The sequence below is a fragment of the Fringilla coelebs genome, assembly GCF_963513975.1.
Source record: "Fringilla coelebs genome assembly, chromosome: 6".
Lineage (NCBI taxonomy): Eukaryota > Metazoa > Chordata > Aves > Passeriformes > Fringillidae > Fringilla > Fringilla coelebs.
Window position 1 is genome coordinate 11,287,066 of NC_140034.1, and position 16,991 is coordinate 11,304,056.

The 16,991-nt window shown below is 36.3% G+C and overlaps 1 protein-coding gene across 2 annotated transcripts in view; it reads right to left on the reverse strand.

Annotated features, from left to right (window-relative positions):
* The window catches only part of PPP2R5C (protein phosphatase 2 regulatory subunit B'gamma), a 71,520-nt gene that overhangs the window by 20,860 nt on the left and 33,669 nt on the right, over positions 1-16,991 (reverse strand). For both annotated transcript variants that reach the window (XM_084208144.1, XM_084208145.1), the window contains one exon: positions 1,639-1,838. In XM_084208144.1, coding sequence (XP_084064270.1) covers positions 1,639-1,838 — 200 coding nt within the window. The remainder of the gene's footprint in view (positions 1-1,638; positions 1,839-16,991) is intronic.

The window sequence follows — 16,991 nt, forward strand, 5'->3', positions numbered from 1 at the left end:
ACAGTGCTGTGTAAAACCAATGTAAGGGAACTCAATACCCTTCAGACCCTTGCACACAAAAAGCATTTTAATGTCAACAAAAGATTTTTCAAACACTGCCTGCTACCAGCAAAACACTGTCAACCAAGATAGCAGCCAAATTCTGCTGCAAGATTTGTTCAACTGACTGAAGTGCAGACTTGTTTACTATTGGGAACACCTGAAAGCAAAGAAAGTATACATTCTCTTTAGTAGAACGTACTCTGGCCATAACTGTTTGGTGGAGAAAGACAATGCAGGCATAGAAAGCACAAGCAATGAACTATGGGCAGTTAAGAACTCTTGCACAGAGCAAGCACCAGTGTCTGACACTGGTATTCAAGAACTCATCATGAACTCCACTTTACCCAAAGAAAGTCTCAGCAAGTTTATTCTCTTTCATATCTCTCTTTTCGACAGTGTCAAGTACTCCCAAAGAAGCAATCAATTAGAGAAAAAACCCCCAGAGATATAAATAAGTTATCAAAACATGGGAAAAGCCATGATCCCACATCTCCTCATTAACTGTACTCAATGCTTTGGGTACATGTTTGACATCCAGAGTTATGTGCAATCCTCATATTCTGAGAAGTTCTCATGAAAATAACTTCTGTCTCAGTAAACACTTATGGCTGATTTAGATAACAGTATTCATCATAAGCAACGTCCTACATACTATAAATCCTTAAAATCTTTGAAGAAGCTTCAAAGTCTCTGATTTGTAGGAGAATTACTAAATTTGAAGTTTATATTCATGTTCAAGAAGCACTGTTTTCTCAACCCACTGAAAATTCACCCCAAGTTATAAAGACTTTGAAAACATCATCCTGTTACACACAGCCAAGAGCTTCTTGTAGGCTTATTAGTTAGGAATTTCAAAATATGCCTTCTGTCCTCAGTGTTTTGTAGACAACAGCTACAGACCTCAACCCAACTGCTACTCCAAGCCACTGGTGTCTGCTCACCATCACGATGAGAGCTGAAAGACTCTGCTGTAATTTTGTTGTCTCCACCTCTGGAGAGGACTTGCAGACAACAGAAAAATAAGCTAAGTCTAGCTAGCCAAAATCTGGATATTTAGAGGGAAGGGACAATGCAGGTCTGAATGGCTCACATAACTTGCTCCAGCAGAAACCTCATTTGCCATCCTGTGTGCTTAATAAAGTCTGACTCTCATTCTCACTTCTGAACACAGAATAAAGTCAGTCTGTGGTAATGAACAGGATTAAAAGTGTCAAGCTTGCACATGTGATCTTAATTCTAACCTTCCAATTTTTTAAAATTTCAATTTTACAATTTACATGTTTTTTAAACAGTTTTGTGTGAATATATATATATATATGTACGTACCTATGCATGAATTTAACTTCCCTCTATTTTTTTAATTACAAGATTTTTTTTACCAACTTTACCCATCATCTAATTCTGCTTCATATACGTGTCTAGTTTCTGTCTTACAAAAAAGAAAAATCAACACTGGCAATAAAATGTCAAAGTCCTGTTATTCTTTTGCAGACGTGCAAACGTAGTTGATCTTTTCTGAAGATTTCATCAAAATTTCTTAAGATAAATTGATACAGCTGAAGAAACAACACTGAATCATAAACCAGAAACACTTACCATATGTACTACTTCAGGGTAAATAGGTTCTGTAATCACATTGCGATTGTGTGTGATATATTCTACCATTTCACTTAAAGCTGCTCGTTTTACTTCCTTCCACTTTAGGTCACTTAGTGGATCAGAAACAAAGTCAAAAAGTACACAACATTGTCGCAACTTCTGGATAAAAAGCTTTTCTTGATCCGCTGGAGGAACATCTGAAAAGTGAAAATAATTATACAATGTTTAATTATACTGTAGTGGATTCACTGCCCTCCCCATTTTTACTTTGTGAAACACAGGTATAGAAGTGTTTAAGATTACAAGCAAACTTTTTAAATCTTCACACAACTTTCAGGAATATCATGTCCCAGAGTATGAACCCCACCGAAATACTCTGTACATATCAGGATGATGTAAAAAATTGCAACAGTGACACATAACTTGTCCTTGCCAGAAGCAGACACTGCATGGAAAAAAATACATATTTGAAGAAATGCCTGCATATGCTTTGTGTTTTGCTTAAGTAATCCCATGAGCCATTAAAATGACAGATATATGTGAGATTACAAACTATACATAGCAAAAACTTCCAGGATCAGGACTTAAATATCTAGGAAATACTAGATAACTGGCCAGAGGTAAAGAAAGCAATACCATGTTTTGACTGCAGCAAAAACTTGTGTCCAATTAAAATGGCCACATAATTACAGCACGAAGCTTAAGAAATGAAATGTGAACACACCACAGAGAGTATGCCTAAGTTTATACCATAACACATTTTATGTTTTTGCATAATGACTTTTTTATTGTTAGATATGAACTACTAAGGCAGTAATAGCATGTTAAAAAATAGGACTAGAGTGATTTTGTAAATAGTTCTGCAATTTACTCCCACTTCTTCCAGCTGATGAGCTTTTCTTTTTCCTTTGAGTTATCATAAAATGCTAAGAATTTTCTTACACAAGCAGCAACAGCTACCATCCAAGTATTTCAAGTGGCATTACTGAATAAAAGCTCATGTGTATGTACAATCTAATTAACTGATCTATAGTCCAGTTGTTTAAATACCAGTTCCTCTCCTTAAGAGTGGCTGAAAAACTTCCCATGATAACAAAGCTGGAATAGCTCCTCTTTTGAAGAGAAGCTGCTTTCCAAAGTATTTTTGAGATAATAAATCTTGAAGACTTATTTGGTTAAAAACAGCGGGCAATTTTTTAAAGTTATTTGTGCCTAATTGCTCTGAAGAATAATTCCAGTAAGAAAACACTGCATAGTAATAGTCCTGAAGAACATACAGAATAAAAATGCAGCCTTCATGAAAGAAACCACAGCCGGTTAGAATTTAGTGTCACCAAAACACCTGAGATAGTGCAGAATTCTAGAAGTAGAAAGAAGGTGCTAGGTAACAGGTGTCCCTATGCAGAGCAACAACTTTCTCACAAATAAACCAAAATTCCTGTAGTGTTGCGAACAACGACACACAAATTTTGTATCTGAATACCCATGCTTTGGTTTATTTGAATTAAAAAGTAATGAGTGATTTCTCCTGAGAAAATACCAAAGAAGTAATTAATTGAGAAGTCTGAATACTGAAAGCCAGCCAAATTTATGACCTGAATGCAAAAAGTTTCAGACATACAAAGTGGTTGGAGTGGTCACCTTTCCCCCATTAGCTGTAAAATGGAAAACAGTTCAACCTGAAGCATAACAACAGTTACACTTACAGATACTGTGCTACGAATGCATACTCCACAAAATCCAAAACCTAAATACAGACTATAATTACACAAGTAATGGACATACAATTACAGTGATTACACTGTACGGTACACTAACCTTAAAGAGAGGAAGCATTAAAGATGTAATTACCACTAATAGTGAAAGTTAAAGACTGACAACAACTAAGAAGATCAAGAAACACCCTCAGCTAGGCAAGCCACCTCCCTTGCCATTTATTCTGAGATGGCTTAACTATTTTAAGTACCTCAGTCATCCTCATTATTTGAGAGATCCTCTTTATACAGACTGAGAACCACACATATTTCTAACAAACTGTGTTTTGTTTATTTGGGTGAGACATAACAGCCTCCTTTAGGAGTATTCATCCACAGCTTTCAAGTTTCTGGACCTCACATCTCTTCTAGTACTTTTTCTGGAGTAGTTGCCTTGAAATCAGGATCATCCCTACTTTTAAGGTCTGAAAGGATGATTTCAGCATGATAACAAGCAGAAAGTGGTTAAGAAGATGACTTGAGTAGCCCATAATTTTGTGCAGAGAAGGTGTACACACCCGCAGAGCAACTCTGGGACACCCAATAAGTCATTTGTCCTCAGACATTTGCTAGGGACTATATGGTTATGTTCTTTCAGTTAACTGTATGCCAATTTCTAAATCACCTTCCAGTTTAATTGATAACCCCTCACTTCCATTTGCTTAATTAATTGGCATATTTGAAGAGAATGCCATCAGGGAAAAAAAAATCCCTATTTGTGCAACTCTGGTGCTCCATTCTCTGATGACTGTGGGAAGGTCATAATTATTCAGAAGATACTCCTTAAAATTACACCAGAATTGACACTTAGAGCTATTCACTAAGCAAAGTTTTTTTAAAAAAAACCCCAAACACCATCACTCTCAATCAAACCAAACCAACACCCCATATATTCTGCTCCCCTTCCCCAACTGGTAGCAATGGTTTACATAATTTTCACAGGACTTCCTTCTGAACAGTAGCAGTAGAATAATCTTTTTTATTCACTCCAAACACTTATCCCTGTCAGTACTCATATCTTAAATGAGCACTATTTTTGCTCTTCTACTGGAACAGGAGTACAGTTTGTTGTAATCCCAAGAAGGTCAGTCTTATATTTGGATTGAATGTCCATCAGTTCCTGACATAGCTTTACAGAAATTTGTTACGGCATATTTTATGCCTAAGCCTGCATCATTTATCCTACTGTCCCTTTTGTACGAGAGAAATATACACTGGAAAAAGTAAGGTTTTAAAATGAGAGCAAGGTATATCTGTGGGACAGAGGGATCAGCTTTTTGTCTTGTTTGGGCTGTCCAGAGGTTTTTTTCTTTACAATCACAAGGTAATTGCTGGATCAAGTCACACAACCTACAGATATGCAAGCTCTGTCCCTTCTGTTTTAACAGTATCAATACAGAAACAGCTATTCAGTATAAAATTTTCAACACCATCTTAGCCTGTGGCCTTGCCAGATTTTCTGTATACTGATGAGGATAAAATAAGATACTTTCCACTTTATAACTGATACTAGCTGTGCTTTTATTATCAGATTAACTAGACCAATATCTCACTCTGAAAGGCACCACTTCCAGTCTGTATATCCCTTTGAAACAGCCAGGTAAAGATCAGAGGTACTCAGCTACCAAGTGCCTTAGTAGAACACAAATAATTGGATGGAAAAGCCTAAATTCAAACACTGAACTCAGTATGGAAACAGATTCTTTGGAAGCTTCAGGCATGTCTTCAGTAATTCCTACTGTGAGTTCACTGCAAACAGACTTCACACTGGTAGCTGTCCTCGACCTCGAGCGTTTCTCAGACAGGATGTGGTACTGGTCTGCACCCAGGAGCTACCACCCCCACCCTTTCTTTTGTAATCTACAGACCAGCTAAAGAACTAAAACCTGTGAATATTCTAAAAAAGCAAGATATCTTCATGCTAAAACAAAATTTTCCTGTTTTTAAAGAAAATTAGCTAAAGTAAAAAAAACCAAAAAACACACACAAAACCAGAAAACACTGACGTTTCGGTTTTTACTGCCTGAGCTTATGTCCAGTATTCTATGGCACACAGATATTTTTGCTGTGCAGGACTGTGGAGATCTTACTGTTTTCTCAATTGTATTTTTTATGTTCCTTCAAATCTAAAAGTTGTATTTTTAGTCGTGTATTGTAACTGTGACATCACTGGGCACTGATAACAGATCCATCCCTACCTTTTTCATTGAAGCCCATTTTTCTGTGACAACAGTGTAATATAATAGCTGCTGAAAGGAGGACAAAAGGCAAAGCAGGGTAAGTGGGTGACCCAGAGATGTCACATGAAACAGCTGATTTCTAGTACAGATTCAAACTGAAATAAGGTTGAATTTCAAGTTTTAGGTCATATTCTGACACAGAAAAGAGCTGATGCAATTCCTACCACAAAACACAATTTGTGGCCAGTAAAACACACTATGTTACATCATTTTAAAAGCAGAAAACAAGAAATATGGTTGACAATTTGCAAAAAATGCATTCAGAAGACAAAATTCATTTCAGTTGTATGAATACTTTTTTACTCATATATAAAAGCTTAGCATAGGTACCAGATTTGGTTGGCTGACAGGTCCCTATTTCATTGAAAGAAAAGTAGCTCCTTTTTCTTAGAAGGCCACAGAACAAAAGACAAACTAAACATCATAAGCTGAAAGTAAATGCTTCTATAAAACACTGGTGTAGAGCAAAAGCCCAAGCATGCAGATGATGCCTGCTTGCAAGTAGACAAAACATCTCATGAAACGTGTCAGCAACCCTAATGAAGGACTAGAATTGTTAATGATTTGGGAAAACAACGTTTAATTGTCAAGTAGAGGGCTACCCAGGATATCCCTAAATTTATTGGTCACATGGTCCCTTCTGCTAGTCGAAAGTATTAGTGCATTTTAAATTTGATGTTCATTGGCAAAAAAAAGCAGCATTAAAGCTTTATTGAAGCTTTGTAAGATGCCCTATAGAACTGCACTTCAACAAAGGGACTCTAGTATCTTGCAATGTTCTCTTGAAACATTTCAGTTGACAATACCACGGCAGCATTTTTACAAAGAATGGAGTTCAGTGCCTTGAGTAAGAGAAATGGAAATTGCCAGACACAAAGGCACAGGAACTACACAATATGGAAAGGAGAACATAATCTGTCAAAACATGGGATTACCAGATCTAACACTTTTTCCAAAACGAGGGATCAAGTCCTTAAAAATGAGATTAATTAGAAAAAAAATAGAATATCACAAAAGCTGAAACAACATTTGGTAAAATTCCATTTAAAATATTTATTTTAAAATTTTGTAACGACCATCCTAATTCAAAGCATGAAACACTATTCTGGAATGATTTTTATTGCACTTCTATTATGTGATCAACTCTTTATAGTTTTCTGTGATTTTCCTGAAATCATGATGACAATTTTGAACACTGATTAAAGATGACAGTGTCCCATTAACAGAATTCTATCCTAACACATGATATTGGAGATAAGTGGGTGTCACAAGGAAGAAAACTTCCAATTCATGCATGGACAAATTTAATTCAAGCTATTTCTTCTAGCAGCATATAAAAATAAACTCAAGGAATACCAGAAAGTACTAAAATTATACACAATACATTTTATACTATAACTAGCAACTAGTAGTGGGAGTTTGGCTGCAGCTGCAGATAACTCAAAGCAGGCAAGATGTTGTATAGATACACTGGACTAACAAATACATAGAAAATACTGCTGTTTATATCGTTTTATTTATTGACCCTGCAGAAACATTTCTTTGCCAAAAGAAATGCGTAAAACAAGAAAAATGACCACAGTTACCAAAATGCCACAGGAACACTCATGGAAAAACAGAGTGCTAGTACTAAGCTCAAGAGAGCATCACACAGAAACATGTACAGAAGAGGAACAAATTTCTGTTCTTTATCTCACCACTGAAGATTAAGGGATGTACATGTCAGTGTTGTAAAGTGTCATAAGGAATACTGGCTTAATCTAAAAGAATTGTAAATTCAAGGTCCTTCTCCAACTACCATGTATATGACCAGTAAACATTCCTGTTTTGTTTTTTTTTCAAACACTTCAGACATTTCCCTTCAGAAACAGGACACTGAAGAGTAAATAGACTCTGTCTCATCTACAAGCTCATGACTCCCAAACAACCCATGATCAGTAATTAAAAATATTTTACAGGCACTTGGAGCTTCTGTAAGGATTACAAGAAAACACTTAACTACTCCAACCAGCTATAATCAAAGAAAAGCTGTTTTGTTCAAGGCCAGCTAGAAGGTGAGCTGAGAAGAGCAGGTGGGTGCACAAGGGAAGTTTCCAGTCTCAGGCAGCGCTTGAACAGTGAACCAAAACTTCCAAAGTGTGTCCTTCATCTGTATCAGCTGCCCTGCTGCACCCTGTGATGTTCAGCCCCTCTGCAGGTACTCCAGAGACATGGGAATGAGACCTAGCTGCAGTTACAGGCTAATGTCCACTCTCCTGCATTCAAGGAACTGAGCTGCTGCCAGAAATACCATTTGGCTGTTCTTCAGATAACAGAAATTTGTAACTGGAAAAAACCCTGCCTTTCATTTCCCTGTATTTGAAGAAATTACACTGTTCCTATCTGCCACTGTTTCACATTTTCACCTGAAAAGCTGACACCCAAAATGTCATAGACGCACAAAATATAATTACTTCCTTAAATACTGATAGAAAATAAGGTTTAAAAACAAAAATTAAAACTTAAAATTGTAAATATGTGGAACATTAAAAACTTTAAATTTTAAATATGTGGAGCATTTTTTACCTAAATTTCAAAAGCAAGTGCCTTTTATTTAATTTTCAAGTAGTTCAATTTTTGGACACTCCAAAATACACTCAGATACTCCATCTTATTGTTTCTATGCCAATCTGCAGCCTGGATCAAGCTGTAACTCCACTTACAATGAAAAAGTTATTTCAGCTGCGACAGCTTGTGTATGAAAATACTCTTAATCATGTGCCCAGCTCTGGGATCCCTGACACAGGAAGGACAGGCAAGACAAGGAAGTGAGTCTAGAGAAGGGATGAAGATGCTCAGAGGGCTGGAGCACCTAATCTGCGAAAACAGGCCGTAGAACTTGGCGTTCTTCTGCACCTAAGAGCAGTCTGGGGAGAGTTTACAGCACCTTCCAGTATGTAAAGAGGCTACAAGGGAGCTGGACAGAGACTTTTTACAAGGGAATGGAGTGATAGGACAAGGGGCAATGGCTTTAACTGACAGAGGGCAAGTTTGGTGTAGTAGACATTAGAAAGAAATTCTTTACTGAGAGGGTGGTGAGACACTGGAACAGGTTGAGCTGAGAATGTCCATCCCTCGAAGTGGTCAAGGCCAGGTTAGATGGGGTTCTGAGGAACCCAGTCAGGTGGAAGTTGTTCCAACTTATGGCAGGGAAGCTGGAACTGGATGTTCTCTAAGGTCCCTTCCAATCTAAACCATTTTATGATACAGAAGTGGGGAGGGAAAGGCAAGAGCAACATGCTGGAATTCATTAAGGTACATAGCATTTAAGATTTTTAGTTTCTACATAAAGAAATCTCTTGGCTAAATTTTCGTTCAAAAGAGTGGCTTTTCATTTGATGATGAGGCTTTTAAAGCAATATATTTTTTTCATGTAATGAAAAAAAAGGCTGTTAGAATCAAATAAGCTATTACCAGACTAATTAAACAGCAACTGAAAAAAAGAAAGAGGAAAAAAAAAGGCCAACACCTCAAGAATCCTACAATTTAAAGGAGCCTGAAAAGAATGGGAAGCACATGTTTTGTCAGTCCCAGCATGAAGCTCAAAGCAGGTGCTTTACAACACTAATCCCCTCTGAAATCTCCAGTCAATGGGGAATCCAGCACTGAGGCAGCTACCTCCTAACAGAGATTACACTGTGGTTTTGAGGACAGGGGAACTAAGTAATGACATTTAACTGTCAAAGGTTTAAGATGGGAGATTTTAAGGACTGATTAATAATGAAACAGGAAAAAAGGTCTGCTGTAATTTTAAACTATTTGGCATAATTTTTACATCCTAAACAACCTGAGGCACTGAAACTACAGCCAGTAACTTTATTCCAGGTGTAAATCATAAGTCTAATGATGATAAGGGTAGATCAACAGTGACTAATACGCACACCGTATTATCTAACGATTTGTCCAAAGCAGACCAACGCCACTCTCACATAGAAGCTATGTGAAATTTTTAAAAACCTTAGGAGGATGTTTGTAATATGGTTAAGAGAAATAAGGATTTTTACACAATATTAAAACATTTAAAAACAGAAAGTGAAAAGTAAAAGCAATAACTGCAGAAATATTTTAAAGGCGATGTAGCATAAAGAGGAAAACAGGAATGCTTATACAGGAAATGACATGTGAAACAAGCTGAAATGGGCTTGAGCTAATGAAATGGAAATTCTACCTGAAAATTAGGGAGAAAAATGGCAAGGAGAATAATCAAACAGACAATGGAAGAAAAAAAGTGTCTGAACAGGGAAGGAGACAAACCAAACAAAGAAATCTCAGCAGAGCTTTTGGCACACATACAGTTAATATGACAACAAATCTTACTTTTAAACACAAAACACTAAGGGAAAACCCCTCAATTTCATAGCCATTAAAGTGTACTTGAATCCCCTCTCAAGTTACCCAACATCTTCACATGTGCTTGAAAACTTTAAAATGGTTTTTAAATATATGTAACAGTTTCTCTTGAGAAAATGAAGCACTACTGTTGTGAGACCAGTCCTCAGTTATATTCTGTGACATAACTGAAATGTGTGGTGTAAGTCAGAAGATTTGTATTAAGTAAACTGAAGAAGCACACAAACCTGAATAAACTCTGCCACTCTGGACACTTGGATGAAGTTAGAATCAGGTAATCAAGCCTACCCATCTGCTGTAAGCAAACGCACTGTTTCCTTAAACACACCCAAACTCCACACACCAACCCCTAATTTTAGTCAGAGGCTGCTCTGAGTCTGAGTAACTTGTCAGTCAATAGTACCTGTCACACATCCATGATAAATACAATTCAAAGAACACTCAACTGCCAAAATGTAAAATAACTCAGTTCCTTCTCCAGAGCCTGTCAGACTGCCTCCCCCTCTCCTCACTCCCTGTACATTTTGTAAACCTGGGGGCTGCTGCCTGCTTTCTGCTGCATGCTGCTGAATGCCAAAATTGGTGAATTTAACGATGACACTTAGAATAATCATTAACAGATATCTGTGTCTTGTGTAGGCTTAGAAATAGATTACACAAAGCAGGAAGGAAAGCCCCCCCCCAGCTTTTCTGTGATCAAAATTGATGCGTTTGCAACCTAAAGCAAATACCCAGTCCCCATGCAGGAACTCTGGTTAAAGTTATAAGCACATCCTTGCTTGTCTGAAGCAAACATTTATTTTGAAATTAACAAAAACTTTCAAAGACCTTCCTAGAGGACAACCCTGGTTTAGTTTTCTAAATTCTCCACTCTATTTAAAATTAGAAATAGGAAGGGTAAGTCTTTTTTCATAGGAAGAGCTTAAACAGCACAGGTCACACTGAGCCTGAGATGCAAACTAAGGTCCTGAATGACTGGCTGATCAACGTCTAAATCATCTCAAATTGTGACACATCATTACAAGATATGCAAAAGTGTATTCACCAGAAATCAACAGGGCTTTTGTGGTTTTCTTGAGAGCAATTTCTTAATAGACTTCAGTAGACTGCAAGCCTATCTCTAGTACAGCTTGTTTTTTGTATGCATTTGGGTTTTTTTGGGGGTGGGGGGCTGGGGTGGGGTAGGGTTTTTGTTTGGTTGGTTTGGGCTTTTTCTTGTTTGATTGTTTGGGATTTGTTTTGTTTGGGTTTGATTTTTTGTATCCACTGGAGGAAAAACTCCAATTGAGTGCATAGTTTTCCTCAATGATCAAGCAGCACACAAGCAATGATCTGGTAAGAATATAAAGAAATATATTTAGAATTAGGTCAGTAAATTGCTTAGCAGCCAATGCTGGCCATGTCAAATGCTAAGAGCAATTATGAGCAGTTCTCTGTTAGGAAATAAAAATTACTTTCCAGCAATGAAAATTTTGACTCAAACAAAGTAGAAAGCCAAATACAGCCATTTAAAAATACATGCTTTCAACATCTAAGAAGACTGAATATACGTTTTTCATTAAGTGCATAATGGTTTCCCATTTAACCCCAAAATTATTCCTGCATAATCCAACATTATTTCCCTCACATCACGTTTGTCTGAAAACATACACATTTCCTTCAACAGATGTCTTCAGTCTCTGGTCAAACTAATCTCCAGTCTCACAAAGGAATTCTAGCAAGAACTGAAAATGTATCTATTAACAAAAGTGCCCCTATTGCTTAACAGCCAGAAAAGCTGACATTCTCCTGATAATTTCTACCCCTCTCACACAGGAGCAAGAGTGAACTGCAGTATGGAATACATTTAAATTGGAGCCTCCAAGAAATCTGTAAATTTACAGGGCACAAACAAGTTGGCTGTATTAGCTCTGAATCCAAGACTGACTCCCTACTACATGTCTAGAAGTCCTAGACATGGTAAGACATCTCAGTCCCACCACATTTTTCAAAATATTATTATTATATTTACTCTCTATATATATCTATATATATATATCTATATATATATATCTATATATATATATCTATATATATATATATATATATATATCTATAAAAATATTATTATAGTTAAATATCATTATTATACTATTATAGTTAAATATCATTATTATATTTACATTTTCCCTTTTTAACAGAAGACTTAATGTGCAATGAAAGCAACTTGTTCTAATTTCTTTCATTTAACTACAAGCTTTGAAATGTTTTCTTCTTTAAGATACATTAATGATTACTGAGTTTCCAACAATATGAAATAAGAAAAGTTATGCAGTGAAATATACACTCAAAATTTTGCTTTTGAGAGGATGTGTCATATTCTGATTCAAAAGCCATAAAAATCTTAATTTTGTACCGGGACAAGAACAAATCAGTTTTTATTGCATGCAAACAACTTTAAGACAGTCCTCAAAAAAACTGTGGATCAATTTTTGGATTTTAAGGCACTTTATACAAAATTAGATGTAACAGGAGCAAGAAGCATAAAAATATCCTGGGAATAGGTTTGAAGAAAGGTTCCATTGTTACAACTTTAATGGCTTTAATAATTTTATTCAAATTTTCTTTCCATCATGACTTGAATGAACACAGGACACCTCTGAAACATCATGGACACTGTTTTATACATTCACTTTAAATATAAAAGCAGTAACAGAATTTGGTTCTAGAGGCTGTATAAAGCCACACAGTTGGTAGATTTAATCCAAAATGCAAATTAAAAAACTGCCATAAAAATCTTTAAAATGAAAAAGTGCTTCAAATGGGGAGGCTTCTACAATCAGAAAAGTCCCAAATGAACAATTTTAAAATTAAGTTTTTAAATTTTACACTTCATGTATAATTTTTTTTTCATGAAATTCAGATCATTACCAGTAACAAGAGCAATTATGAAAATCGACACAGAACTGTCACTTCCACTACTGATAACAACGCAGAGTCAGATCCCACCCCTAAATTTAACTATACTTTTATTAAAGAAAACTGAATTGGCAAGTTATAGCAGAAATGGTTTGTATGCACATTATGTGGAATTGATTAAAGGATGTGCAGATGTGGCTTTAAAACATGGACTCCAAATGCCTTTTATCTCAGTTTTATCACTTTAGACAGGATGGTACATACAGAGGGCAGCTCTGTGGGGCTGCTGAGACTCTGCTTTACCTGTATGAGCACAAAAGCTCATACAGGTAAAGCAGAGTCTGGAGACTCTGCTTACCCCAGCACCAAGGTTAGAGCACAAAAGCCACCTCCCCCAGATGAGCATCTTGTCTACATATGATGCAAATAACCCAGTATCTATTAAATATTGCTGGTACTCAATCTGTGAGGTTTACAGTGCAGTTTCAGTAGCTAATTATTTGACAGCATATGGAATTAATTTTACAGAAGTCTCAATTAATTATTAGAAGCTTCAAAAAGAAATGGAAATAAAATTTTTTAACAGAAACAGATGATACTTAATTTTTACCTTAAAATGTCTTTCAAAGCAACCATCACAAAACAGTATGAATAAAAATTTGAGGGCCTCCATTTTTGCTTCCTTGAAAGGGCATGCACATTACTCCATGAGTCAGTAAAAGTAATGTAAAAATTCCAGCTGACTACCTTCCTACAATTTCATGGTATTTTTAGCTCAACAAAAAGTCCCCTCTAGAGACACTTTACAGTCATGCCCTCAGATATTTCACATGCAGTGTGAACACTTAATATCCTCACTGTTTCCAGCAGAAGAACCTGTACATACACTCTTAATATTGGCAAGGGGTCTACATGAAGGTAAAAACAACCCAAAAAAGTCAAGAAAGGAGAGTGACAGAGAACAAAGAGTAAAGGCAGTAGCAAGGTAAAAGACACTCTCTGATAGAAAGTGCTGCATGGTAAGTGCAGAGTTAATAAGCATGTTACCATGTTAAGGGCAGCAGAAATAATAACTAAATAACCTCCTTTAAACCTGCTTTTGGTCAAATATTAAAAGCACTCCGCATGACTTTCTTTGGTAGATACATTAAAAAACCATTGGTCTATGTCTGGCAATATCTGAATGTCCTTCCAAAAGATCTAGCAAAACAGTACAAGAAGTAATACAACAAGAGAGCCATTTGTACCAATATCAGTCCTTTGATAATTCAGGTGATTATCTAACACTAACATATGAAAGTTTTCATAATTTGATATATACCAGAGGCCTAGGTTCATTAAGAACAGAACTGCTGCTTGTCCTTGAGGAACATGGCCTTGGTTCTATTTTTTGAGGCAACGCTTTTAGAAAGGAACAGTGGATGGGTTTCAAAGCAACAATTAAGTGTACAAGTCATTAAGCAATGTTAAACAGCAGCAGGCTCAGAATTTTCTAGAAGTTGGAAAGTTTTGGCAAGATGGATGACTATGAACTCCAGGAGTCAGGCCATGTACCTATGGAGTCCAGGTAGCTTGGCAGGAACATAACAGCCCCAACACAAGGTTGATACCTGTTCTCACCCCTTCAGGTTACCAAATTATAATTGGCTAACGGGGGAGAAAAGGGACGAACATTTTCATCTCCTTTAAATCTCAACTGAGATCTACCCATTCGATCAAAACCCAACAACAACTATGACCTGCAAGCAGGATAGAAGGTGCATGCTGATCATGGGAAATCCCATTTATTGGACTGGAATGACTAAAAAAAGTTTTGAAGGTCTTTTGCATGGAAATATTTCCACAAAGGTACAAACAAGCCTTCCATTTAAAAATTTAAATTCACTCAGACACGTAACACAGTTCATCACTACAATGGAAGCATCTCAGAAGAAAATGAAGATGTCTTCTCCAAACACCTTTCCTCCTATGAAGACTTTGCTCACTTCTTACAACACGGAGTGACTGTACCTTAAATATTGACTGAATTTAAAAGTGCTAAAGAATTAAAGAAAATTGAGATTTAAATAAACATACGTGCTCAGACTGAATAAATACCTACTTAGGTGAATGGTGCAAGATGCATTCCAAAGTGAAGATTATAGTTACACACAAAATACAGGAGGAATAAACCAGATTCATTTTCTGCTGCAGAATATACTAAGAGGAAAAAAAACAGTATAATGAAATGTGACCTTGAGATTTTTAGGTATGCTTTTATAATTAGAACAGGCTAGTTTCAGAGTATAATAAAACATTATTACCCCAAAAAGGCAAACTCAGCACATACAAAGGAAAATTACGCTTGAAATGCATCAAGTTCTTGGAAAGTATTAGAAATTTGGTAAGTGACAATTATCCTGGGATTTTTGTACTTTTAACATAATGTTGTTATAATGCAGGAAGATTACTACAAACATGTTGTAAGGATGTGTTAGAATGACACTGTTCAACATTTTCATAAACACCACAGAAGATGAATAGCAAGGTCACACAGTTTGTTAAAAGCTGTACTCATTGTCAATTCAAACCTGTCAAAAAAGGCTAGAGAAAAATCTCACAGTACTGAGCAAGTTAATTCAACCTATTAGATCTTTCCAAAAGCTGATAGATGTAAAGAAATGTGGGTGAAATAGCTGCCTGTGTACATTTATTAATTCTATCTTATTCAGAAGGTATGGACTGCTGCTGAGCTTCTAACTGAAAATTTAGAAATAAATATAAATAAATTCTTTTAGCATGCCAGTGTTTTTAATACTGCATGCAGCTCCAGTCATCCATCCATCCTTAAGAGTTTGCTAAAACATGGTAAGAATAATTTAAACCACCATTAACACCAAAAACTGTGAATTAACAGAAGTACTACTAATACGCATGCTAGCACCAAGTATTAAAAAGTTTGCCTTAGTAACTAAAAAGAAAAGAAGGGGCATAAAGAGAGTTTACAGTAAGAATATGGCTCTTTGAACTTGAAAAAAACCCCTATGTTTAAATTAATATTGTAACATTTTTATGTTACAGCAATGATAGTTATTTTTTGGTCCCACAAGAACCAAAGAATGACAGAATCATAGAATAATTTTCACCAGAAGGGACAGTAATTTCTGCTAGTCTAATCCCTCACTACAAGCTGCTCTCCAAAGTATCTCTTAATTACAGAAATTTCACAGCCCCTTCTGGAATCTTGTTCCAGCTTTTAACCACTTTTATGGTGAAAATATTTTCGCCTTGTGTACAATTGCAATCTCCAGAGCTTGCCAAAGTCGTACTGGTTACTTCTCATTCACCCACTGTGGATCTCTGAGAAGAGCATTGCTCTGTGCTCTATACCCTCCCATCAGTTAGCTGAGGATCAAATCTCCCCTTAACCTTCTTTCCTTTAGGCCAAACAAATCCAGTTCTTTCAGCCTCCTTTGTATATCATGAGGTAAATGGTTGCTGTTCTGCATGTTGAGTTTGGTCTGTACTACTTCTGAAGAGAGAGCTTTGGGCTCTGCTTCCCATTTAATCACAGAATGGATAATTTTTTATTCTTCTTTTAGCTCAGACACAATTCCTGCAAAGCAACAGTCTAGCAACAGTTTTTAGCAACTGTGGTTAGAGAGAAGTATTTTCAGGTCAATTATTTTTCAAGACAAACACACGATAGATTCTTTCTAAAATGAAAGTGCCAAGCTTTTCTCCTTTAAGACATAAATTGCCCAACTAAACAAAGATCTTTCACCACCTTTGAGGAACATGCAAGTTTCTGTCTAAATACTCAGTATTTACATCACAGCAACACTACCACTGACATTTTTTGCCTGAAGAACACTATGTAAAGGCAGAATCTGAAATACCTTCCATGATTCCTCACACAAGATGAACAAGCAGCCCATAGAAAAAATGGACAAAGTTAACATAAAATCATCTTTGAAAAAAAGTCAAAGTATCTTCCACAAAATCTAAAATAACTTAAATAATGACAAGTCAAATCTGTCAAAAAACATTTGTTGCTCTGGAAGGCAAAGGAGGAGGATGGACAATGAGA